The 21990-nt window shown below is 35.3% G+C and overlaps 2 protein-coding genes across 3 annotated transcripts; one reads left to right on the forward strand and one right to left on the reverse strand.

The window, feature by feature from the left end:
• LOC114260585 (uncharacterized) lies at positions 1-5387 on the reverse strand. Of its 2 annotated transcripts, none has more exons than XM_028200728.2 (3): positions 4230-5387; positions 1438-1974; positions 1-737 (listed from the first exon to the last, which is right to left on the reverse strand). In XM_028200728.2, the coding sequence occupies exons 1-3, from the start codon at positions 5046-5048 to the stop codon at positions 624-626; spliced, it is 1470 nt and encodes a 489-aa protein (XP_028056529.2). In that variant the 5' UTR covers positions 5049-5387; the 3' UTR covers positions 1-623. The 2 variants fall into 2 exon arrangements, with proteins under 2 accessions (XP_028056529.2, XP_082735336.1); XM_082879210.1 differs by having other exon boundaries at positions 173-737; positions 1438-1962.
• Positions 5388-20437: 15050 nt separating this feature from the next.
• On the forward strand, positions 20438-21445 carry LOC114260593 (uncharacterized). Its single transcript, XM_028200740.2, has 2 exons — positions 20438-21029; positions 21228-21445. Exons 1-2 carry the CDS (start codon positions 20438-20440, stop codon positions 21443-21445), a joined length of 810 nt encoding a protein of 269 aa, XP_028056541.2.
• The last annotated feature ends 545 nt before the right edge of the window (positions 21446-21990 follow it).

Consider the following 21990-nt stretch of genomic DNA (forward strand, 5'->3'; position numbering starts at 1 on the left):
TTTTTCCTTCACAACCGATAGTGACATTGAATAATTCATGTGTTCCTTTACATGCTGAAAATAAACAGTACCCAATATGCACAAAGATTAGTTGAAGTTTCTTTACAAGCTTAGTGTATATTTCATCCCTCGATTTTTCTTTTCCGTTTTTCAAATCTCTACTCAAATTCATGATCCAAATGCAACTTTCGTATGGAATTCAGGCCATCTATTGGTATGGGTCTCATATTGTCTGAATCTTGTGTAAATATATCGTATGCAATAGTGCATAATTGATCCTCTGGAACATTATGGGCTTGAGTTTGTCACTGTCTACATAAAAATGTGTGGGGTGTTTTGAGAACACACTAAAAAAGCTAAAAGCCAGCTTTTTACCCATTTTAAGTCACATTACCTCTCACATGAAACAGTGAAAAAAGTCAAAAAATCAGCGTTTTACCATCATCCCAAAACACCACACTGTGTGGAACAGAGTTGTGTGATTGTTTATGTCTCAGTCTCACCGAGGCACCTACCATTTTTCCCATCTGATCTGTCTCTTTGGCAATGACAATGTAATTTAGTTAGATCAAGCAGCCATGAAGGCTTCACTAGTGATAGCTTTACTCTGTCATAGGTACACACTATGAATGCATGTAAATCAATTCTTCTTCTTTGCATTCTCTAATGGCAATTTCCATTACTTTCCCAGATGAAGAAGGCAAAACATCACAACAATGCCGCCTTGGTGCCCGCAACTGTGTAACAACAAAAACAAAAATGGTATGAAAATATTCTTTATAGCATTCAAAGAGCACAAGAAGATACAACAATGCTCAATTAATAATTTTACAGACACAAAATTAACCTTCAACAAAACCATAACCCTCTCCCATACCTGCATGTGATGCCAGTACTTGTTACGGCCCCACATGCAAATATATGAGCTGGTTTATCAGTGGTTCAGAGAGTAGTGTTCCTAGAATTATTGATATTGGATTAGCATTCCTTTGGCTGGAATTTATAAGTTGGTTAATTTTTTCAACTCGTTTATGTTTTTGTGAACTTTTTTCATTTTTGAATAAAAAATTTCACTATTTAAATCCGTCCATACTAGACAATCCTAAAAAAACTATTTGAAATTGTTCGCTAAAAAAATAAGCCAAATTTTGTTAGCTTTTTCAACAAAATATGGCTTCCTAAAATATTTTTGCACTATTTCAAAAAATTTAAGAATAAAAAAAAAAAAGGAAAAATAGGTAACTTACAAATTGACAAAAATAAAGCACAATGTGTCTGCGATTTATTTTAAGTACGGCTCACACCACACTAAAAAAGAATTTTAACCACATAATACAATAATTTTTAGTATTCTATTTCTGTGCACTTAATATTATTATATATATTCAGCCAAAAGAAATATCAGTTAAATTTGTGCACGAAGCTAAAAAAAAGTACCTGTTTGATATCAAGCTCCATCTTACGTGAAAACACTCTAACCTCTTCCAGTTTCTTTGGTGAAACGATGTCAAATGTGCAATTTTCATGGACCATTCTTATGTAACTACTGTTAATTCCATCTCCATCACCAGAATCCGTCTTGTCAAAGAAGAAAACAGTAGGCCTTCGACACGGGTCAGGGTGATGATCGCTCGTGTCAAAAGTATACGATTCAGAAAGAGCATTCCCTCTCTTCCACGGACTAAAAGTCCGTTGAGCACGAAGAACATCAGGCAAGAACATGTGGTTGCTGAAAACTTGAACAGCATAGCCCCATGACACCGAGACAGTCCACGAAAACCATCTGTCATAGCAAACTGTTTGCTGCAGAAGCCTGTGCGGATCGACCTTGGAAGCTTCTATCAAGTGTTCCAGGGCCTTGGTAGTTGTCATGTTTGGGAAGATTGGGGCTGTGAGATCCAAGTGATGGAGAGATACCAAAGGAGTGTTTGGATGGGAAGCCAACAATCCGAAAATATTCCCCTGAACATCCACCTGATCAGATTTCACATACCCAATATTAATTATACGTAGTACAGAGTTTTCTAATTTGAATTAAAATTTCCTCAAATGACAAAAAACAGAGGAATTGGTGAACAAAAGATTATTAGACCTTTATAGCATCTTTAACAAGAGAGACATTTAAGCATTTTAGGCACTTTCTCTAGCCTCATTATAGAATAAAGCTCTAACAAGATGGCAATATGATAGGCACTTTGCATCATCCTCTCTTGAGTAACTACATTTGCATTATGTTTGGTTGGGAGATTTAAGAAATAATTTGAAAAACGAAAAGGAAAAGCTGTGTGAAATTATATAAAATGTAAGTATATTTTATTCATATTTCACCTACCTTTTCTTTTCCCTTTCTCTTTCCAAATCTCTCAACCAAACACAGTGAGAATTGTAGAAAATAAGCAAACTAATTTAAAAAATAAAAAGTGTTGTTAGAGTACACGTTAGGCAAAATACCAAAACCTAGGTTTATGTTCTTTTGGTAGACAAAATGCCTGTTACACTACCGAGGATACCACTACATATATTAATGAACAATATTACAGCTATGTGAAACCTTGCTGCCATGTTTGCTTTTGTTGGGGGATTGAACAGGGGAGGGTTTGCTAATCCACTGTTTGGTTAGTGTTTTCCCCCCCCCCCCCCTTCTAATGTTGGATTGTGTACTACATGGGATTATTAATATGGTTAAATTAAATCTATCCCTTTATTCAACAATGAACAATAAAATATTTTTCCTTTATCTCACCATTCATTTCACTTTAATCAAATAAAATATAACAAATTACTTAGGGTAAATTATACTGAACTCCCTTAAAGTTTGGAAAAAAATAAAGCAAGTTCCATAGTTTTGACATAATTATACTAACTTTCCTTTTAGCAAGGTTAAATGGGTTAAAACTAATATATATGGTGTAAAAATACAAAAATAAACAACGTAAAATTTAGCTTTTTGTTTAAAATAGATAATAATATTATTTTTTCATCCATGTAAGTAATAAATTATTGATAAAAATAGTGCTTAGTATTATATGAATTAAAATCATAAAAAACTCAATATAATTTTGTCAAAACTATGTGACTAACTCTATTTTTTCAATTTTTTTTTTTTTTTTAAATTTTATTCAAGGTCATTGTAATTTACCCAATTATTTACTATAAGCAAAGCTTCTCCCTAATCTGAGGTCCAGTTAAATCTGCCTACTTTGGGTCCACTTTGGGTAGCTAAACCAGATAGTATCTTTTATGAGATTCGCATCAGTAACATTTGTTCCATCTACCCACCCAAAAAAACATTTGTTCAAAGACTGAACAAACCTACGCAATGCCGGTTCAAATTAAATAAATAAAAATAAAATAAGATGTTTAATATATATGTGTTTTAATCTCAACAGGTAGGAGTCTTTCTTATTAAACTTGTGGTCTTTAAGCTCATGTCTTATTCTATTTTCTTATTTAATCTTTTTGTTTTTCTTTTGATAAATAATTGGACATTTGGTATAAAAAGAGACAAAATTCAACATGTCAACATAAGTATTCACATATATTATAATAATAATAATAATAATAATAATAATAATAATAACTAGCCAAAGGCTAAGCGTATTCTTAATGAAATTCAAAGTTTTGGATTCAAACATTCTCTATCCTCTATCAATAACTTTTTTATTTTATGCTATAAAAAGTTGTCATGTGGCATTTAATAATAGTAAGTATAGATAGAGGGAAATTCTAATATACATCCCTTTAAAAAAAGTATATACGTACCTAATTATGTTATTTTTTCTCTAACTATGACCAATTTTTTTATTTAATTATAACATTATTTTAGTTATGATTCACGAGATTTTAATTATACCTCATATTATGTTTAGTTATGACATTTTTTTTTAACTATGACTCAAAAAATTAAAATTATATCATTTTTTCTTAATTATAAAGTACGCTTGTGCACCATAGTATTTTTCATAGATAGAAGGCATTAATTTATTATATATGTAATCCAATTCTCCGGAATTAATGTAGCAATCAAAGTTACATAAATGAACGTAGATTTTGAGTTGAATGATAAAAGTAAAGCTAGAGACCCAAATGATTTATTATAATTTTTACCAAATTTTTTTTATGGGTACGAATTGACACACATGTGGATTCGTATGGATCCCACACCAAAATTTGATAAATCATTTGCATCGTAGCATTTTCCGAATAATAATCGATGCATATACACATACCTGATGGAAACCGGGTTCTCGGGTCAACCCAACGCCGAGCTCTGAAACACAAGCATAAATCCTAGCATCACTTCCATACATATGAGGATACCTTTCCAAACAAGAATCAAAAACCTTCGCCAAAACCTTAGCCAATGGATAACTAATCGCAAAACCAGCCCCTCCAAACGCCATATCAAAAGAAAAGTACCTATTCTGGATATACATCTCCGAATTAGTCCCAACGTAGTACCAAAGCTCATGATCATACTTTGACAACGTTTTCACCAAATTCTCGGGAAAGAACACCGTATCATCGTCACCAAACACGAACCACCGGACATTCGAATGGTTCAGAGCCACAGTCTCTGATACGACCCGGGCGACCCGAATCGCCGATCTGAGTCCGCCCCGGTACGTGTACTTGAACCGGTTCGTGTCGTCGGATATGCAAATCGGAGGGAGAGATGAAACGGTGTCGTTTTGGGGTGATTTGTTGCTGTTGTTGTCGTCGTCGTCGAGGAAGACACAGCCTCGCATTTGGTTGGGTCTCCACCAGAGCTTGACGTAGTTCTTTCGCTTCGGCCATGAGTTTTGATTCGATGCGATTCCGAACACGATGTGGTCGAGTGAGGTGGACGGTAGTGATGACAATGATGACGATGATGATGCTGATGATGAGAAAGTTATGGAGTTGGAAGTGTGGAGGAGGAGGAGGAGAGAGAGAAAGAGGTAGATGACTATGCATAGAGAAGATAAGATTAGAATGAGGTTTATGATGAAGCGTAAAGATGAGTTTTGGGTTTTGGGGGACAAGTGCTGAAGAAGAAGTAGTTGCATTTTTGCTTTTTGGGTATTGTTGGAGGAGATAGAATTGAGAGAGTTAGAGAGAAGGGTTTAAAGGGAGGTTTTGGTTGAGTTGGGTTGAGTTGGGTTGGATTTCACTTTGTTTTTTCTTTATATAAAGTCATGACAGAGCGGCTTGTAGGTTCATACCAAATCTGTTTCAATACCGCAATCTAGGGCGTTGGGAAAGCAGGGACCAAATTTTGACCTTTTTATTTATTTATTTTTTTTGTGTTTCTAATGTTTTAGGTGAGTTTGCATAACGAGAGTGTTTGAGAAATTGTTATTTTAGTAGGTTGTTTTAATTTTTGACTATTTTAGTAAGTTAAAATTTTTGTGTTTGAGGAGATAGTTAAATTTTTTCGTAATTGAATGTACTGAGAGAAAAAATGAAATAATTATAAATTTAATGTGACATTTTATCTTATTAATTATTTTAATTTATTTTATTTTTTTATAAATTTTAGCCCAAAATACCTAAAAAAAATCTTTGCCAAGCATCCCCAATATGTGAATTGGAAAGAAATATTTATGATTTCGGTAGGTTCCATGTATGAATGGAAAGAAATGGGATGTTGTCGTACTTGGATCCTCTGTTTTTCATTTCTGTACCATGTTCCAGTCAGGGTCGGAACAGGGTTGGCACAGCACGGGTCTCGTGAGGTCTCGTGTGAGGTCATCTCGAGCTTATTTTAATAATTTGAGTAGCTTATATTTTAGTATTTGTCAATGTATCATTTATTTATTTTTTAAAAATAGATTAATTAAATATGTGTAATCCCTTCATTAGTTCATAATTAAAAAAAAAATTAAAATCATACTAATCATTTATTAATTTAAAATAAAATAAAATAAAATAAATACCAAATGTGTATTGTTATGGAATTACACATATTTAATTATTTTAATTTTTTTATAAATAATTTATCTAACAAATTTTATAATATAAAAGAAATTCGAGAGAAGTCCCACAGACTCACAACACTGCGTTGTGATAGCACCAACCCCTTTTTTTGGGGTGAATAAAGATAGCACCAACCCCACGTCTACCCAAACCATTTTCTCTTTCTATTCCAACAAATATCTCATCTAATAGTATAGTTGAACTACTATCAACTTGTTTAATTTATTTATTTAAATCACCCATAAATCAACTTATTTAATTTGTTTATTAAAATAAAGAAATTGATTAATAATGTATATCCTTTTAGATAGAGAGTTGATTAATAATGTTGGATTGCAGTTTTATATTACAATTTTTATTTTATTTTTTTATTTTTTTTGATTTTTTGAATTTTAAAAAAAAATAACAAAAAAAAATCGTTAGTTAAATAAAATTTACATTTATTTTTAATTTACTAAAAACCCTTAAATGCAGATGAATAAAAGAGTCTTATTTCATTTGTCTTATTTATAACTTTTGAAGAAATTAATAGATATTATAATATATTTATTTAATCAAATAAGTTCTATTTTTTTTTAAAAGATAATCAAAAGTTATACTACTAAACATATTTATTATTTCTTTTTTTAAGTTAATAACCTAAAGAGTAGTGGCAGTTTATTAGAAGGCAGTGGCTATTTGGAATTGGAGCATGTTGTTGGGTTTATGTGGACTTAGTACAAAATTTACATTGATAATTTGAACTATTTAATATGGAACATTTGTTGAATATTTCATCCCAATAACAAATCATCTTGATCAAATATCGATAACCACTTAACCATATAAAATTTATGTCAATGATAAATATGATTTAAAAGATAATTATTGACATAAATATGATCTGATCAAGTAGTTATTGATATCTGATCAACGTGATTTTTTTACAAGCCCTACACATTAAATAATTTGGATCATCGAAACAGGCCCAAAATGGGCTGGGCTGGGCTGGACTGTCCAGTTGGAATATCTAATTAGAGACAGTCTAGACTCCAGACTGTTATTAGAACATCTAAGATAATTTCTCCTCTCATGTTTTCTGTAATCATGAGTCAATCATTTATTTTACACATCACTAAAATTGGTATAAAAATTAGACTTCTATACCATTTTGTGAATCTAAAAGTTATAATTAGAAAAACTAACTCATAAGGCCGTGTATGGGAACTATGATTTTTAGCTAAAAAATTAAAAAAATTATTATAAATTATCATATCATTCTTTCTATTTTTCTGCACATCTTTTCATAAAAAATAAAAAATAAAAAATAAAAAATAAATCAACTAAATAGTCAATTTCCAAACATGGCTTTAGTTTATTTGAAATGAGGCCTATATATTGAGATTCAATTTTTTTTATAATTCAGGGTTGGTTTGTGAATAGAATATTTTAGTAATTTTTTAGTTTTTTTATCTAAAATATGAGGTTAAAAAGTTATAAAAAAATGTTTGAGACACCTAATTTATCACCCCTAAAAATCACCTATAATAATGTGTCTGACAAGTGTCAAATTTTGATTTGTCAAACAGTTCATCATATGGGGTCTAACCTCAATATCACATCATTAGGAATGGTTTAGAAGTGATAATTTAGGAGATATAGCATTGTTAAAAAATTAGTATGTTTGACATTTTTTTTTTTTGCCTTTCTACCAAAAAAAAAAAAAAAGTGCAAAAAGAAAGATTTTTTTTTTTGATTTATTGTATAATTTTTTAGCTTTTTAACTTTTTAAATCACTTTTTAAATTTTTTACTTTTTTAATTGATTGCCAATCCAACTCTCCGTGATTAAGAATACGCATATACAAGGGTTTGGGTAGGTGTTGTGCAGTTCATTGAGCCTATTTTGAAGCTTATTTTGATGATTAAATCATTCATTTTTAGAATATATCAAATAAATATATGTAAAAAAATAAATTAATCGACTATTGAAAATTCTTTCATTAAATCACATTTGTATCTAAAAAATAAATAATAAATGTAATTTAAAATATAAAATTAAATACAAATAGATTCCAGAATGAGCCCAATAAGACACATAACAATGGTTTAGAGCAACTCCAATGGGATAGGTAAAAAAGACCTGTTAGACATTTTAGCCAATTTAACTCTGATTTTGGGCCTCTAACGGACTAGCTATTGGGCTGGCTATTTTATCTTGAGAATTTTTTGCTGGCTACAACTGAAGAGCCCTATGAGGCTCTCCAAACACATATGGTCTTTTTCCCACCAATTCCTTCAGCTTCAGTTCTCTCTCCATCAATGCCTTCTCTACCAACATTATAACAATCCTCACCTGGTCTTAGTCATGCTTGCATGCCTTTGCATGATCTTTGTCTTGCTTAAAATTGCATCTGCAGACCTTGATTTGTTTTATCTAAGTGTTGCTTGCATGCTTTGTTCCTTGCTTAGTGTGTGTTAAACCGAGGTCATCTTAAGCCTAGGTCACATCTTTGAACCCCTTATACCTAGGACCATCCTGGAACCATTTTGGTTGACCTCCACCTTCACCCTGGCATCTTGGCTGAGATGTCATCATCTAGGCCGAGATGTTATCATCTAGGCATCCAACATCCTTGAACCTTGCACCTAGTGATCTTGTTCCGGGACTGGAATGACCTAGACTGAGGTGTGGCACATCTAGGCCGAGGTGTGGCACAGCTGGGTCAAGTGTTATCCTTCCTAGCCGAGATCATTGAGACCTTACTTGCCGAAGACTATGTCTTGACCCGAGGTCCTTACCTTGTTAGAGTGCCCTTGTCACATTGCTTGTTGTACACACTTTGTCATGCTCTTGTCTTGTCAGTCAGTCATCTTTTTGAGGAGAGCCAACTAGTCGTTGTCACGTGCCCCAGAAGAGGGTTAAGTCAGCCGGTAGAGTGAGAAAACATACCATTTGTTATATCTTTGTCCTAGAAGAGAAAGAAGCTCTAGGAAGAGAGAAAGAAGAGTTCTTAAAGTGATAATAAATTTCCAAGCTTGATCTTCACACTTAAACCGTTAGATCCATGTTTTGAGGTTAGATTCTTGATCTACTCTTGTTATTCCTTATGTTCATATGATCGCATTGCATGATCTAGCATGATTCATGAGCCATGCAAGAGAAAATGATGTTCTTGTGTTCTTGAATTAAAACCATGTTTTGATCTGAAAGTTTATAACAAGTTCCATGTTTTGTGTTTGTTTTCAAGAAGATTTTCAAGTACGGATACCCAGGTCCATACTTTTGAACTCACCTCATGAAATCTCAGATTTTGAATAAAGAAGCTATGATTTTGGCATTCATGTTCTTCATGTTCTTCAAAAGGAAACCTAGATTTTCTAGACTTCACATTTCCCTAAGTGTGGTCACTGAGACCCACTCTTGCCTAGATGCACACCTAGGCCTAGGAGACCACACCTCGGCCAAGAGGTGTGGGACCTCAGCCAAGACCTGGTTGGAACCTAGCATGTTTTCCCGAGATGAGAAACAGTGTTTTAACTCCCAGCACATGTTTTGCTTTGTCTTAACTTAGTTTTGAAAGAAATGCCGAGAACATTACACTCATGTAAAGCTTGTTTTAGGAATGCATTTTATATCTATCTTTGAGCATCTCTCATTGTCTTCTTGAAATGCATTCAATGGGATTTATTATGTACTTGTAGGCCCTAGATCCTTGCTTGTAATCCCCACACCCGAAGAGCTAAGTGAGTGGTATTTTTAATAAAACTATGTTCTAACGTTTGATAAAAGCTTTGCTTGCTTCGTTTTGGAAAAGTATTTGTTCAAGCATGAATGATTATCCTTAATTTTTTTGTATCAAGTATTACATTCGTTTTGATGACATTCTTGGAAAGTCCTTATAATGCAACTAGCGCGTTTGTTTGAGATATCTCCTTTGTCTTGCCACTGTCGGTTTACTGCGTGGGTTTGTCCGGAATGTCATCATTGTATTATATTGATGCTAGTAAACATCCCTTGAAGTTTTGAAAGACTTTGATTGATGAACTTGATTCATCCCATGTTTTGTTACAAGCTATGATATGTATTGTTTTGATAAAGATCTCGGATATCATTCATTCAAACCTTTATTAATTATATCATTCACTGAGTATCCAAGCTCACCCTCTCCTTATATATATGTAGGTGACGAGCAAGAAGGCGGTGACACCTAAATGATTATTTGCAAGATGTTTTTGGATTCATATTTTGTAGCATCTTGAAGATTATACTTCTTGGCTTGGTAGTTTATTTCTTTTGTATATGTCGGCTTGAGAAGCCTTTTGATCAAGATGTATTATGTACTTATTTTATTTGTATTCAAGTTGTAAGACCTTATTAAGATGTATGTCATTTCATTTAATCTATGCATAGCTCTTATGGACTAATTAGATTTAAATTTGTTGCTTCCGCACATGTAAGTCCCATATGTATACTCTGCGTGTGTGTGACCTTGCAAGCTGGCCTTTGGTAATCCCGGATTACTAGCCATCATAGCACCATTATACTAGGGGCGGAATGGGGTCGTGACAAATTGGTATCAGAGCACCGATTCCCCATAGTACGTTATTCACACACTCTGAGTCCTAAAGAGCATAGGATTTCCCTTAGATTGATGTTAGGGTTGCATCATACTGCTTGCTATTTGACAAGATGTGCATCATCTCGGCATGACTATTTGTTACTTGCATATATGCCAATTTGTTCATTTTGTTTTAAAGTCACATTTTGCGTACTCCTAGCATCATGAGAAGGGGTAGACCTCTAGTTGGCCGAGATCAATCTGAGGACAGGTTAGATAGATTAGAAAGGACGGTAGAGGGTTTGGCCCATGAGTTGAGGCGAACAAGGCAAAAAAACACCAGTACTACCTCTACTTAGGTCGAGCAGACAAATGGCCGAGATGCAGTTCCGCCTCCACCTCCTCCAGTGCCGCAAGTGCCTCTACAACCAGCTTTGTACGGGGACGGCACATTGACCTTGATCAAAGAATTCAAGAAGATGAATCCGCTGAAGTTCCATGGGGGTATAGAGTCGATGAAAGTCGAATCGTGGGTTTTGGAAATGGAGAAGTTATTTGAGATTTTTCCCAGCACCGACGCTCAGAAGGTGTCATTGGCAGCATTCACATTGGATGACGACGCTCGTAGATGGTGGATGATGATTCGAGAAGGTAATCCAGGTTTGACTTGGGCCAAATTTTTGGAGCTATTTTATGACAAGCATTTTTCCCTTAGTGTCCGAGACCGCAAGACCACGGAATTCTAGACTTTGACGCAAGGTAACAAGACCGTGGCTAGTATGATCGTGCATTCACTGAGTTAGCAAGGTATGCACCCCACATGGTCAATAATAAATATAGAAAAGCCAGGAAATTTGAGAGTAGGCTTCGTGGGCCCATACAAGATCGGGTTAATATATTCAACATGCTGACTTATGCCAGAGTATTAGATAAAGCCATTCTGGCATAAGCTAACCTAAACAGATATCAAAATTCAGGAGAGAGCCAAAGAAAGAGGCAAAATTATGAAAACTGCCGAACAGCGTTTGATGCCAAGAAGAGAGTAAACGTCGGCAATTCAAGCAACTCAAATCGAGGAAGTGATACTAGGCCGACATGTTCAAGTTGCGGGAAGCCACATTCTGGAGTCTGTCGTTGGGAGTCTGGAGCTTGTTTTGAAGCTGGTGAGATAGGTCATCGCGTTAAAGACTGTCCCAAGACTAAGTCTAATGATGGTAAGAACAATGGGAGTACTTTGGGTGCTGCACAGAAAAGCAACGTCGGCAAGGCGCAGACGAGGCAGGGCAGAGTCTTTGCATTAGTGCCAGGAGACACCCAGAGTGCCGAGACAATAGTGTCAGGTACCCTTCCGATTTGCTCTCAAGATGCATATATATTGATTGATTTAGGTTCTACGCATTCATTTGTATCTACTAAGTTTACCGAGAAGTTGAATAGAGGACTAGAACCCCTTGGTTATGTGTTATCTGTATCTACTCCGTCTGGGAGAACTATGACTGCCGCATCCATTTATAAGGCATGTGTAGTTGTAGTTGAGAATGTTGAATTGCTAGTTGATTTGATGCTGTTGAACATGACCCATTTTGATGTCATATTGGGAATGGATTGGTTAGTAGTTAATCGTGCATCCATTAATTGTGTTTCCAAAAGTGTCACCTTGAAACCCCCAAACCAAGCCGAGGTTACGTTTCAGGGTAAAGGAGTAGTATCCCTGCCTTACTTGATTCCGTCCATGAAAGCCTATAAGTTAATCCGAAAAGGGTGTCGAGGTTACCTGTGTAGTGTGCTGAGTAATCCGAATGGAAACGTCGAAATGGCCGATATCCCGATTGTTGAATTCCCCGACGTTTTTCCAAATGATTTGCCTGGCCACTTAGTCGATAGAGAAGTAGACTTTGCTGCTGGCGTTATGTCGGGAACCCAGCCTATCTCCAAAACACCCTATAGAATGGCCCCAGCCGAGCTTAAGGAGTTGAAGCTGCAATTACAAGAGTTGATAGATAAGGGCTTTATTAGGCCGAACACTTCACCTTGGGGAGCACCAGTTCTATTTGTGAAGAAAAAGGATGGCACACTTCGTCTTTGTATTGATTACCGAGAACTGAACAAGGTGACCATTAAGAATAAATACCCATTACCGAGGATCGATGATTTGCTTGATCAACTACAAGAAGCATGAGTCTTTTCTAAAATTGATCTCAGGCAGGCTACCATCAGCTGAAGGTTAAAGCCGAGGATGTTAAGAAGACTGTTTTTCGGACAAGGTATGGCACTACGAATTTTTGGTAATGCCTTTTGGAGTGACTAATGCTCCTGCAGCATTCATGGATTTGATGAATAGAGTCTTTAAGCCTTACCTAGATGAGTTTGTGGTTGTTTTCATCGACGATATATTGATCTATTCCAAGAGTGAAGTTGAGCCTGAGAAACATCTGAGACTTGCCTTACAGATTTTGAGAGACAGAAAATTGTATGCCAAGCTTAGCAAGTGTGAGTTTTGGCTTTCCAGCATTTCATTTTTGGGACATGTGATTAATGAAGAAGGTATCTCTGTTGATCCAAGTAAGATTGAAGCCATTGTGAATTGGCCGACACCGACTAATGTGTCCGAGGTTTGTAGTTTTTTGGGTTTGACAAGTTATTATAGAAAATTTGTGAAGGACTTCTCGAAGATTGCAGTACCGTTGACACAATTAACTCAAAAGGGAGTGACATATGAATGGACCGAGGGTAGAGAATCAGCCTTCTAGGAACTCAAGGCGAGGTTAATTATGGCACCAGTTCTTGTATTACCATCAGGTAATGAGGAATTTCAGATTTATAGTGATGTTTCACATAAGGGTTTGGGTTGTGTATTAATGCAAAGGGGTAAGGTTATAACATATGCATCTCGCCAGTTGAAGCCCCATGAAAAGAATTATCCCACCCATGATTTAGAAATAGCAGCCGTAGTATTTGCCTTAAAAATTTGGCGCCATTACTTGTATGGAGCTTCTTGTCAAGTTTTCACGGACCACAAGAGCCTAAGGTACTTGTTCACTCAGAAGGAATTGAATATGAGGCAGAGAAGTTGGCTTGAGTTATTGAAAGACTACAATATGTAGATTCAGTACCACCCGGGTAAAGCAAACTTAGTGGCCGACGCGTTGAGCAGGAAGTTAGTTGGGAATTTGGCATGTTTGGCAATGATTTCAGTGGAGCCGACTACTATGGAGAAAGTAAAGACAATACAGAGGGAGGATAGATTCTTCAAGAAGGTAATTGACAAGTTTGTCACCAAGCCGAGGCCGAGGGACACCATTGAGAATCAGGTACTAAAGTTCGAAGGGAGATTGTACGTGGCCGACGTCCGGGAGTTAAAAAGGAGAATTTTGCAGGAATCCCATGGTTCTAGATTTTCCGTTCATCCAGGAAATACCAAGATGTACCAAGATGTGAAGCAAACTTTTTGGTGACCAAATATGAAAAGAGAGATAGCCGAATTCGTATCTCAGTGTCTATATTGTCAACAAGTGAAAACAGAGCATCAGAGGCCAGCAGGACTTTTTCAACCCTCGTCAATTCCTAAGTGGAAATGGGAACACATCTCCATGGATTTTGTGATTGGTTTGCCGAGGATACAAAAGGGCATGGATTCGATTTAGGTCATAGTTGACAGATTAACCAAGTCAGCACACTTCTTGCCAGTTAAAACTACATTTAATGCCGACCAACTTGCCTCGTTATATATGAATGAGATCGTTAGACTTCATGGAACGCCGATAACTATCGTGTCAGAATGAGATCCGAAGTTTGTTTCTAGATTTTGGCAGAGTCTACAAGGAGCTTTGGAAGCCGAATTGAGGTTTAGCACAACTTTTCATCCCCAGACCGATGGCCAAATAGAAAGAACGATTCAGACACTTGAAGATATGCCTAGGTTATGTGTATTGGATCTCAAGGGAAGTTAGGAAGAGCATTTGCCATTGGTGGAATTTGCCTACAATAACAGTTATCAAGCTAGCATTGGCATGGCCCCGTATGAAGCTTTGTATGGAAAGAAGTGCAGATCGCCGATATGTTGGACCGAAGTAGGAGACAAAGCTTTGATTGGCCCCGAACTGGTTCAAGTGACAACTGAGAAGATTAAACTCATTCAGCAAAGAATCAAAACCGCTCAGAGTTGACAGAAGAGTTATGCCGACCAGAGAAGAAGGGAATTAGAATTTGAAGTTGGGGATCATGTATTCCTGAAGATTTCGTCGATGAAAGGAGTTTCAAGATTTGGGAAGAAAGGTAAGCTAGCACCCCGATTCATCGGGCCATTCGAAATTCTTGAGAAGGTTAACCCCGTTGCCTACAGACTTGCTTTGTCGCCAGAACTAAGTCAAGTCCATAATGTGTTTCATATCTCGATGTTGAGGAAGTATATTCAGGATCCACTGCATGTGATTGATTATTCCGGAATCGTGGTTAATGAAAATTTGGGCTATGAGGAGAAGACGATGAGAATTGTTGATAGGCAAGTGAAACAGTTGAGGAACAAGTCGATACCAATGGTGAAGGTTGAATGGAAAGAGCATTATGGCAAGGATGATACTTGGGAAATGGAAGAGGAAGTGAAAATCCGTTATCCGGAGTTGTTTTCGGGGCAAGGTAACTTAAGTTTGGGGACCAAACTTCTTTAAGGGGGGTAAGATGTAACAACCCTCACCTTGTCTTAGTCATGCTTGCATGCCTTTGCATGATCTTTGTCTTGCTTAAACTTGCATCTGCAGACCTTGATTTGTTTTATCTAAGTGTTGCTTGCATGTTTTGTTCCTTGCTTAGTGTGTGTTAAGCCGAGGTCATCTTAAGCCTAGGTCACACTTTTGAACCCCTTACACCTAAGACCATACTGGAACCACTTTGGTTGACCTCCACCTTCACCCTGGCGTCTTGGCTGAGATGTCATCATCTAGGCTGAGATGTTATCATCTAGGCATCCAACATCCTTGAACCTTGAACCTTGCACCTAGTGATCTTGTTCCGGGATTGGAATGACCTAGACCGAGGTGTGGCACATCTAGGCCGAAGTGTGGCACAGCTAGGTCAAGTGTTATCCTTCCTAGCCAAAATCATTGAGACCTTACTTACTGAAGCCTATGTATTGACCCGAGGTCCTTACCTTGTTAGAGTGCCCTTGTCACCTTGCTTGTTGTACACATTTTGTCATGCTCTTGTCTTGTCAGTCAGTCATCTTTTTTAGGAGAGCCAACCACTCGTTGCCACGTGCCCCAAAAGAGGGTTAAGTCAGCCGGTAGAGTGAGAAAACATACCATTTGTTATATCTTTGTCTTAGAAGAGAGAGAAGCTCTAGAACGAGAGAAAGAAGAGTTCTTAGAGTGAGAATAGATTTCCAAGCTTGATCTTCACACCTTAAACCGTTAGATTCATGTTTTGAGGTTAGATTCTTGATCTACTCTTGTTATTCCTTATGTTCATATGATCGCATTGCATGATCTACAATGATTCATGAGCCATGCATTGATTTAAAGCTTGTTTTGGAAAGAGAAAATGATGTTCTTGTGTTCTTGAATTAAAACCATGTTTTGATCCGAAAGTTTATAACAAGCTCCATGTTTTGTGTTTGTTTTCAAGAAGGTTTTCAAGTACGGGTACCCAGGTCCATACTTTTAAACTCACCTCATGAAATCTCAAATTTTGAACAAAGAAGTTATGATTTTGGCATTCATGTTCTTCATGTTCTTCAAAAGGAAACCTAGATTTTTCAGACTTCACATTTCCCTAAGTGTGGTCACTGAGACCCACTCTTTCCTAGATACACACCTAGGCCTAGGAGACCATACCTCGGCCAAGAAGTGTGGGACCTCGGCCAAGACCTGGTTGGAACTCAGCATGTTTTCTCGAGATGAGAAACAGTGTTTTAACTCCCAGCACATGTTTTGCGTTGTCTTGACTTAGTTTTAAAAGAAATGCCGAGAACATTACACTCATGCAAAGCTTGTTTTAGGAATGCATTTCATATCCATCTTTGAGCATCTCTCCTTGTCTTCTTGAAATGCATTCAATGGGATTTATTATGTACTTGTAAGCCCTGGATCCTTGCTTGTAATCCCCACACCCGAAGAACTAAGTGAGTGGTATTTTTAATAAAACTATGTTCTAACGTTTGATAAAAGCTTTGCTTGCTTCGTTTTGGAAAAGTATTTGTTCAAGCATGAATGATTATCCTTAGTTTTTTTGTATCAAGTATTACATTCGTTTTGATGACATTCTTGGAAAGTCCTTAGTGCTAGGGGACTATAATGCAACTAGCGCGTTTGTTTGAGATATCTCCTTTGTCTTGCCACCGACGGTTTACCGCGTGAGTTTGTCCGGAATGTCATCATTGTATTATATTGATGCTAGTAAGCATCCCTTGAAGTTTTGAAAGACTTTGATTGATGAACTTGATTCATCCCATGTTTTGTTACAAGCTATGATATGTATCGTTTTGATAAAGATCTCGGATATCATTCATTCAAACCTTTATTAATTATATCATTCACTGAGTATCCAAGCTCACCCTCTCCTTATATATATGTAGGTGACAAGCAAGAAGGTGGTAACGTCTAGATGATTATTTTCAAGATGTTTTTGGATTCATATTTTGTAGTATCTTGAAGATTATGCTTCTTGGCTTGGTAGTTTATTTCTTTTGTATATGTCGGCTTGAGAAGCCTTTTGATCAAGATGTATTATGTACTTATTTTATTTGTATTCAAGTTGTAAGACCTTATTAAGATGTATGTCATTTCATTTAATCTATGCACAGCTCTTATAGACTAATTAGATTTAAATTTGGTGCTTCCGAATCTTTTTCTTTGAATTTGCCATTATTTCCCCCAATTTGTGAGAAACCCCAAATTGAATCTGCCATTATTTCCCCCTCCTGAACTCCTATTTTCTCCTCCATACAAGTCTCTCACTTTATACAAGTTAAACCCTCTATGTATACCTTCTGATTTGGTTTTATGAACATTATTTGATTTGGGTTTGTTTGTATGTGTATATGTGTTGAATTTTTGTGTATATCTAAATACTGATTTGGGTTGTGTATATGTGTTTGTATATATATATTTGATCAGTAACAAAAAAAATTATTAATAGAGAAAAAAAAGAAAAGAAAAAAGAACATGGTTATAGATGAGCATGGGTTTGAATTAGGTGGCTACCTTGGTGATGCTCTGTTTATCTCTGTTTTTTCTTTTGCTTTGGGTGATGGTTATAGATAAGCATGGGTTATTGTTTATTGGGTGGTTTATGGTTTATTGGATGGTTTGGTGTAATTGATATCTCATCAATTGTGGGTTTATGGGTTATTTTCAGGAGAGTATGCTTTCCCTTTATCAGTGGTTTTCCTTGTATATCATAAATTTAGTATCAATAAAATTCTTATTTTTCATTGATCAAAAAAATATATATATGTATATATATATATACAAAAAGCAGCAGCAACAATCAGCAACTCTGTTATTTTTATGATTAACAATATATATTGATTGGGGTTTGCGTATGTCCATGTAGTACTTGATTTGGGTTTGTTTCTTGCTCTGTTTATGTTATTGCTTGGAGTGTGCTTGGTCTTCGTTTTATTGTTATTTATTTGTATATTTGCATGTAAATTTATCATCAATGTTAGAAAATATATATATATATATATATATATGTATTGGGTTTGTGTATATATATATATGTTTCATATTTACATTATCTTATTTGGGTTTCATATTTACATTATCTTTGTAATCTTAAATTTGACAACTAGTTAGGCACGAAGAATGCAACCTCTAAGTTCTCATCTTTGTAAACTCCACTCAAATAAGGCATATACTTGCCTCCATTTCATTTTTATCTCCTTTATTTGGAAATTATACCTGGTTTGAAAAACTTATCTAGATGACATTTATATATTTTTTTACAAGCTGACCTCAAATAACACCATCATTGCCTTCAAAAAGCTATTGGCCAACACATTTCAATAACCAACATTCTAGAGTGTTAATGGTAATGTATCCAAATGCTTGTGGTGGTAGAAGCCTCAACCAATAAGCAGTTTTACTTTCTAGAAAAAGGACCTTTAAACAGATAGTAGAATATTAGAGCCCTAGGTATCTTAGCAAATATAAACATGTGTAGAGTAGAAATAGTTTTCTTTGCTTTTTTATTTTGTTCATTATAAGCCATAATTTTTTTCATTATAAGCCATAATTTTTTTTATCTTTAGCTATACCACACGGTGTTTCACAGTGGAAATAGTAATGTTTCAGTATTAATTTTTAGTTTTAAGAATTAAAAAATGTTTACCTTATCTATAGATAGATTATCAACAAAATGGTGCATATTACACCAACCTGATGAATGATGAGACTTGACTATGAATTTATGGATGAACCTCTTCACCAAAAGGATCAATCTTCTCCAACCTCTCCTCAAATAGAAACCACCAAGAAATCACAACGATGTGGCAACTTCAGTACAGAAGAAGACAGTATGCTCATATCAGCATGGCTTAACATTAGCTTAGATCCAGTGTAAGGGAATAAACAAAAATCAAAGGCATATTGGCTAACAGTGTGGAAGTATTTCCACTAGTTCAAAACGTTTTCATCTAACCGTAGTCAAACTTCTTTAATGAATCGTTGGTCAACAATTCAACTTGCCACGAATAAGTTTAGTGAGTGCTTCGCCCAAATCCAAAGATTGAATCAAAGTGGAAAGATTGAAAAAGACAAGGTATTAATGCTATTGAGATTTTTATACTTATTATTGTTGGAATTGTCTGATCTCGTGATAATTAATGTTCTTTTATCTATTATTCAGATTCATGATGCGAAGAAATTATACAAAGAGTTGTATAAATTGTCATTTCCATTTGAACATTGTTGGCATGAGTTAAGAGATCAACCAAAATGGTGAGAGGAATATAGCATGAAGAAACCAATCACAAAAAAAGTGGCAACTCCCGGCGTTTGTTCTCCTTGTACACCGGATTCAATCAATTTAGAGGACAAGAAAGCCTCACATAATGACAATGTAGACTTCGAAAGACCACCGGGTAGGAAGACTGAAAAGGAACATTTGAATAAAAGAAAGAATAAAGATTGTGGAAATGAAGGAGCGTTGCTTATTTTAATATTATTAGAGGAGTTAAAGGAAGATAGAAAGGAAATGAATGACAAGAAAATATAAATATATGAAGGGTCGTATCTTCAAGAGCAAGAAAAGATTGATAATGAGAAAGAGAGGACGCGAATGGAATAAGAAAAGATTGATAATGAGAAAGAGAATATGCGAATGAAATAATTGAAGGAGGAAGAGCGGATAATGTCAATAAATACAAGTGCTCTGCCTCCATTGCAAGCAGAATACATTCATCACCGCCAAATGGAAATTCCCCACAAAAAAAAAAAAAAAAAAAAATAGTTATTGGAACTATCCAAAAAAGATTTAGTTGTTGGGACTATGTTTTTGACTTTATTTATTGTTGGATTTGATTCTCCATTGTAAGCAGAACTATATTTTTTATGTAGTTTATGTTGGGACTAGTTATTATATATTTAAACTATTTTGGAACTACCTATTGTTGAATGTTTGAACTAGTAGTAATTTAATTACTGAATGAAATTCTTGTTGAATGCTTGCTAAAGTACTCCAGGGCTAAATATAATTGCTTGTTGTATGTTGGATTGAAATGCTACTTATTTACAAGACATTTCTATTAGTTGATGAATTAAATATAGATTATGTAAGTTGCTGGTGTTTTGATTTTAGAAGTTGTTTGACATGTTTTATAAATTTGACTTTGCAGAAAATTGAAGTTGTTAGGCAAGAACTTGCAAAGCTTAAGAAGCAAAACACAACCTAATATTTATTTTCAATAGTTTATCTCTCAGCTTCATTCTTCTTTTAATTTCAATGGCTCGCAATAGTGTAATGAAGATGATTATTGATGACTCTGATTCTGATAGTGAATTAGAGATATTTGCAATAGCTGCTTCAGAACAAGAGCAACTAAATAATCAGAAACAATTGGGATTACGTCGTAGCTCCATTCAAGGTCATGCAGTTATTTATCGTAATCAAATTCAAAGCCACAAGAGACTTTACCAAAATTACTTCTCTAAAACGCCTATATATCCTCCCAATTTATTTAAAAGGAGGTTCCGGATGAGTCGATGTCTCTTTCTTCGTATTTTATCTATGGTGGAAGCATATGATCCTTATTTTGTCCAAAAACAAGATGCTATTGGAGTTCTTGGTCTGTCTTTCTTTCAAAAGATGACAGTTGTTATGAGGATGCTCACTTATGGAGTAGCGGCAGATTCTGTAGATGATTATGTGAGGATTAGAGAAAATACTACAATAGAAAGTCTACAAAGGTTTGTTGAGGCAGTGGTTGCAATTTTTTCAAATGTGTACTTGAGGATGCCAAACAAAGATGACATTGCTATATTACTAGAGGTGGAAAAAAATCGTGGGTTTCTTGGAATGTTGGGGAGTATTGACTGTATGCATTAGAAGTGGAAGAATTGTCCTATTGTATAGAAAGGTATGTATTGTGGTCACATCCATGAACCAACTATTATTTTAGAAGCGGTGGCTTCCTATGATCTATGGATATAGTATGCATTTTTTGGATTATCGAGATCTCATAACCACATCAATGTGCTAGAACATTCTTCTGTATTTTCTCTCCTTACTGAAGGGCGTGCTCCCCAAGTTAATTACTCAATCAATGAAAATGACTATACAATGGGATATTATCTCGCTGATGGTGTACATCCTCAATGGTTAACATTCGTTAAAACAATCCTATCTTCACCAAGCAATAAGCAAATACATTTTGCTAAAGCTCAAGAGTCAACAAGGAAAGATGTCGAACGAGCATTTAGAGTGCTCCAAGCATATTTTGCAATTGTGTGAGGACTTGCACCTTTTTGGAAAGTTGAAATCCACAAAGTTATTATGAAGGCATGTATAATATTGCATAACATGATTGTTGAGGATGGGCGAAATGAACAAAATATAGACTATAATTATGATGCAATCGATGAAAGTCTCCCTCTAGTAGTGTCACGCAAGCGTACACCTGAACTTTATGAATTCATTCAAAATCATCATCGCATCAAAAATAGACAAAGTCATTCTAAACTCTAAGTAGACCTAGTTGAGCATTTGTGGCATCTACATGGAGATTTGTAACAACTTGAATTAGAAATAGTTTATTTATTTTGAAATTTATTCCTAACTTTGCTATTTATGATTTTTTTTTCTTATTTTATTCATTGACTTTTGTAAGGTTTTTGATTAGCTAATTTGTGTTCTTTTGGTTCTTAATTTGATAAATTACAATTATTGAAGAACTTCCTTTGTATTGTTATTTATTTTTTAAAAAATTCTTCATTGTTTTATTTTATTCTTCCCCTCCCCTCCCCTCCCCTCCCCTTCAAAATGGTTCCACAAAATTC

This window comes from Camellia sinensis, chromosome 7 (assembly GCF_055761805.1).
Source record: "Camellia sinensis isolate YWXY chromosome 7, ASM5576180v1, whole genome shotgun sequence".
NCBI classification, from domain to species: domain Eukaryota; kingdom Viridiplantae; phylum Streptophyta; class Magnoliopsida; order Ericales; family Theaceae; genus Camellia; species Camellia sinensis.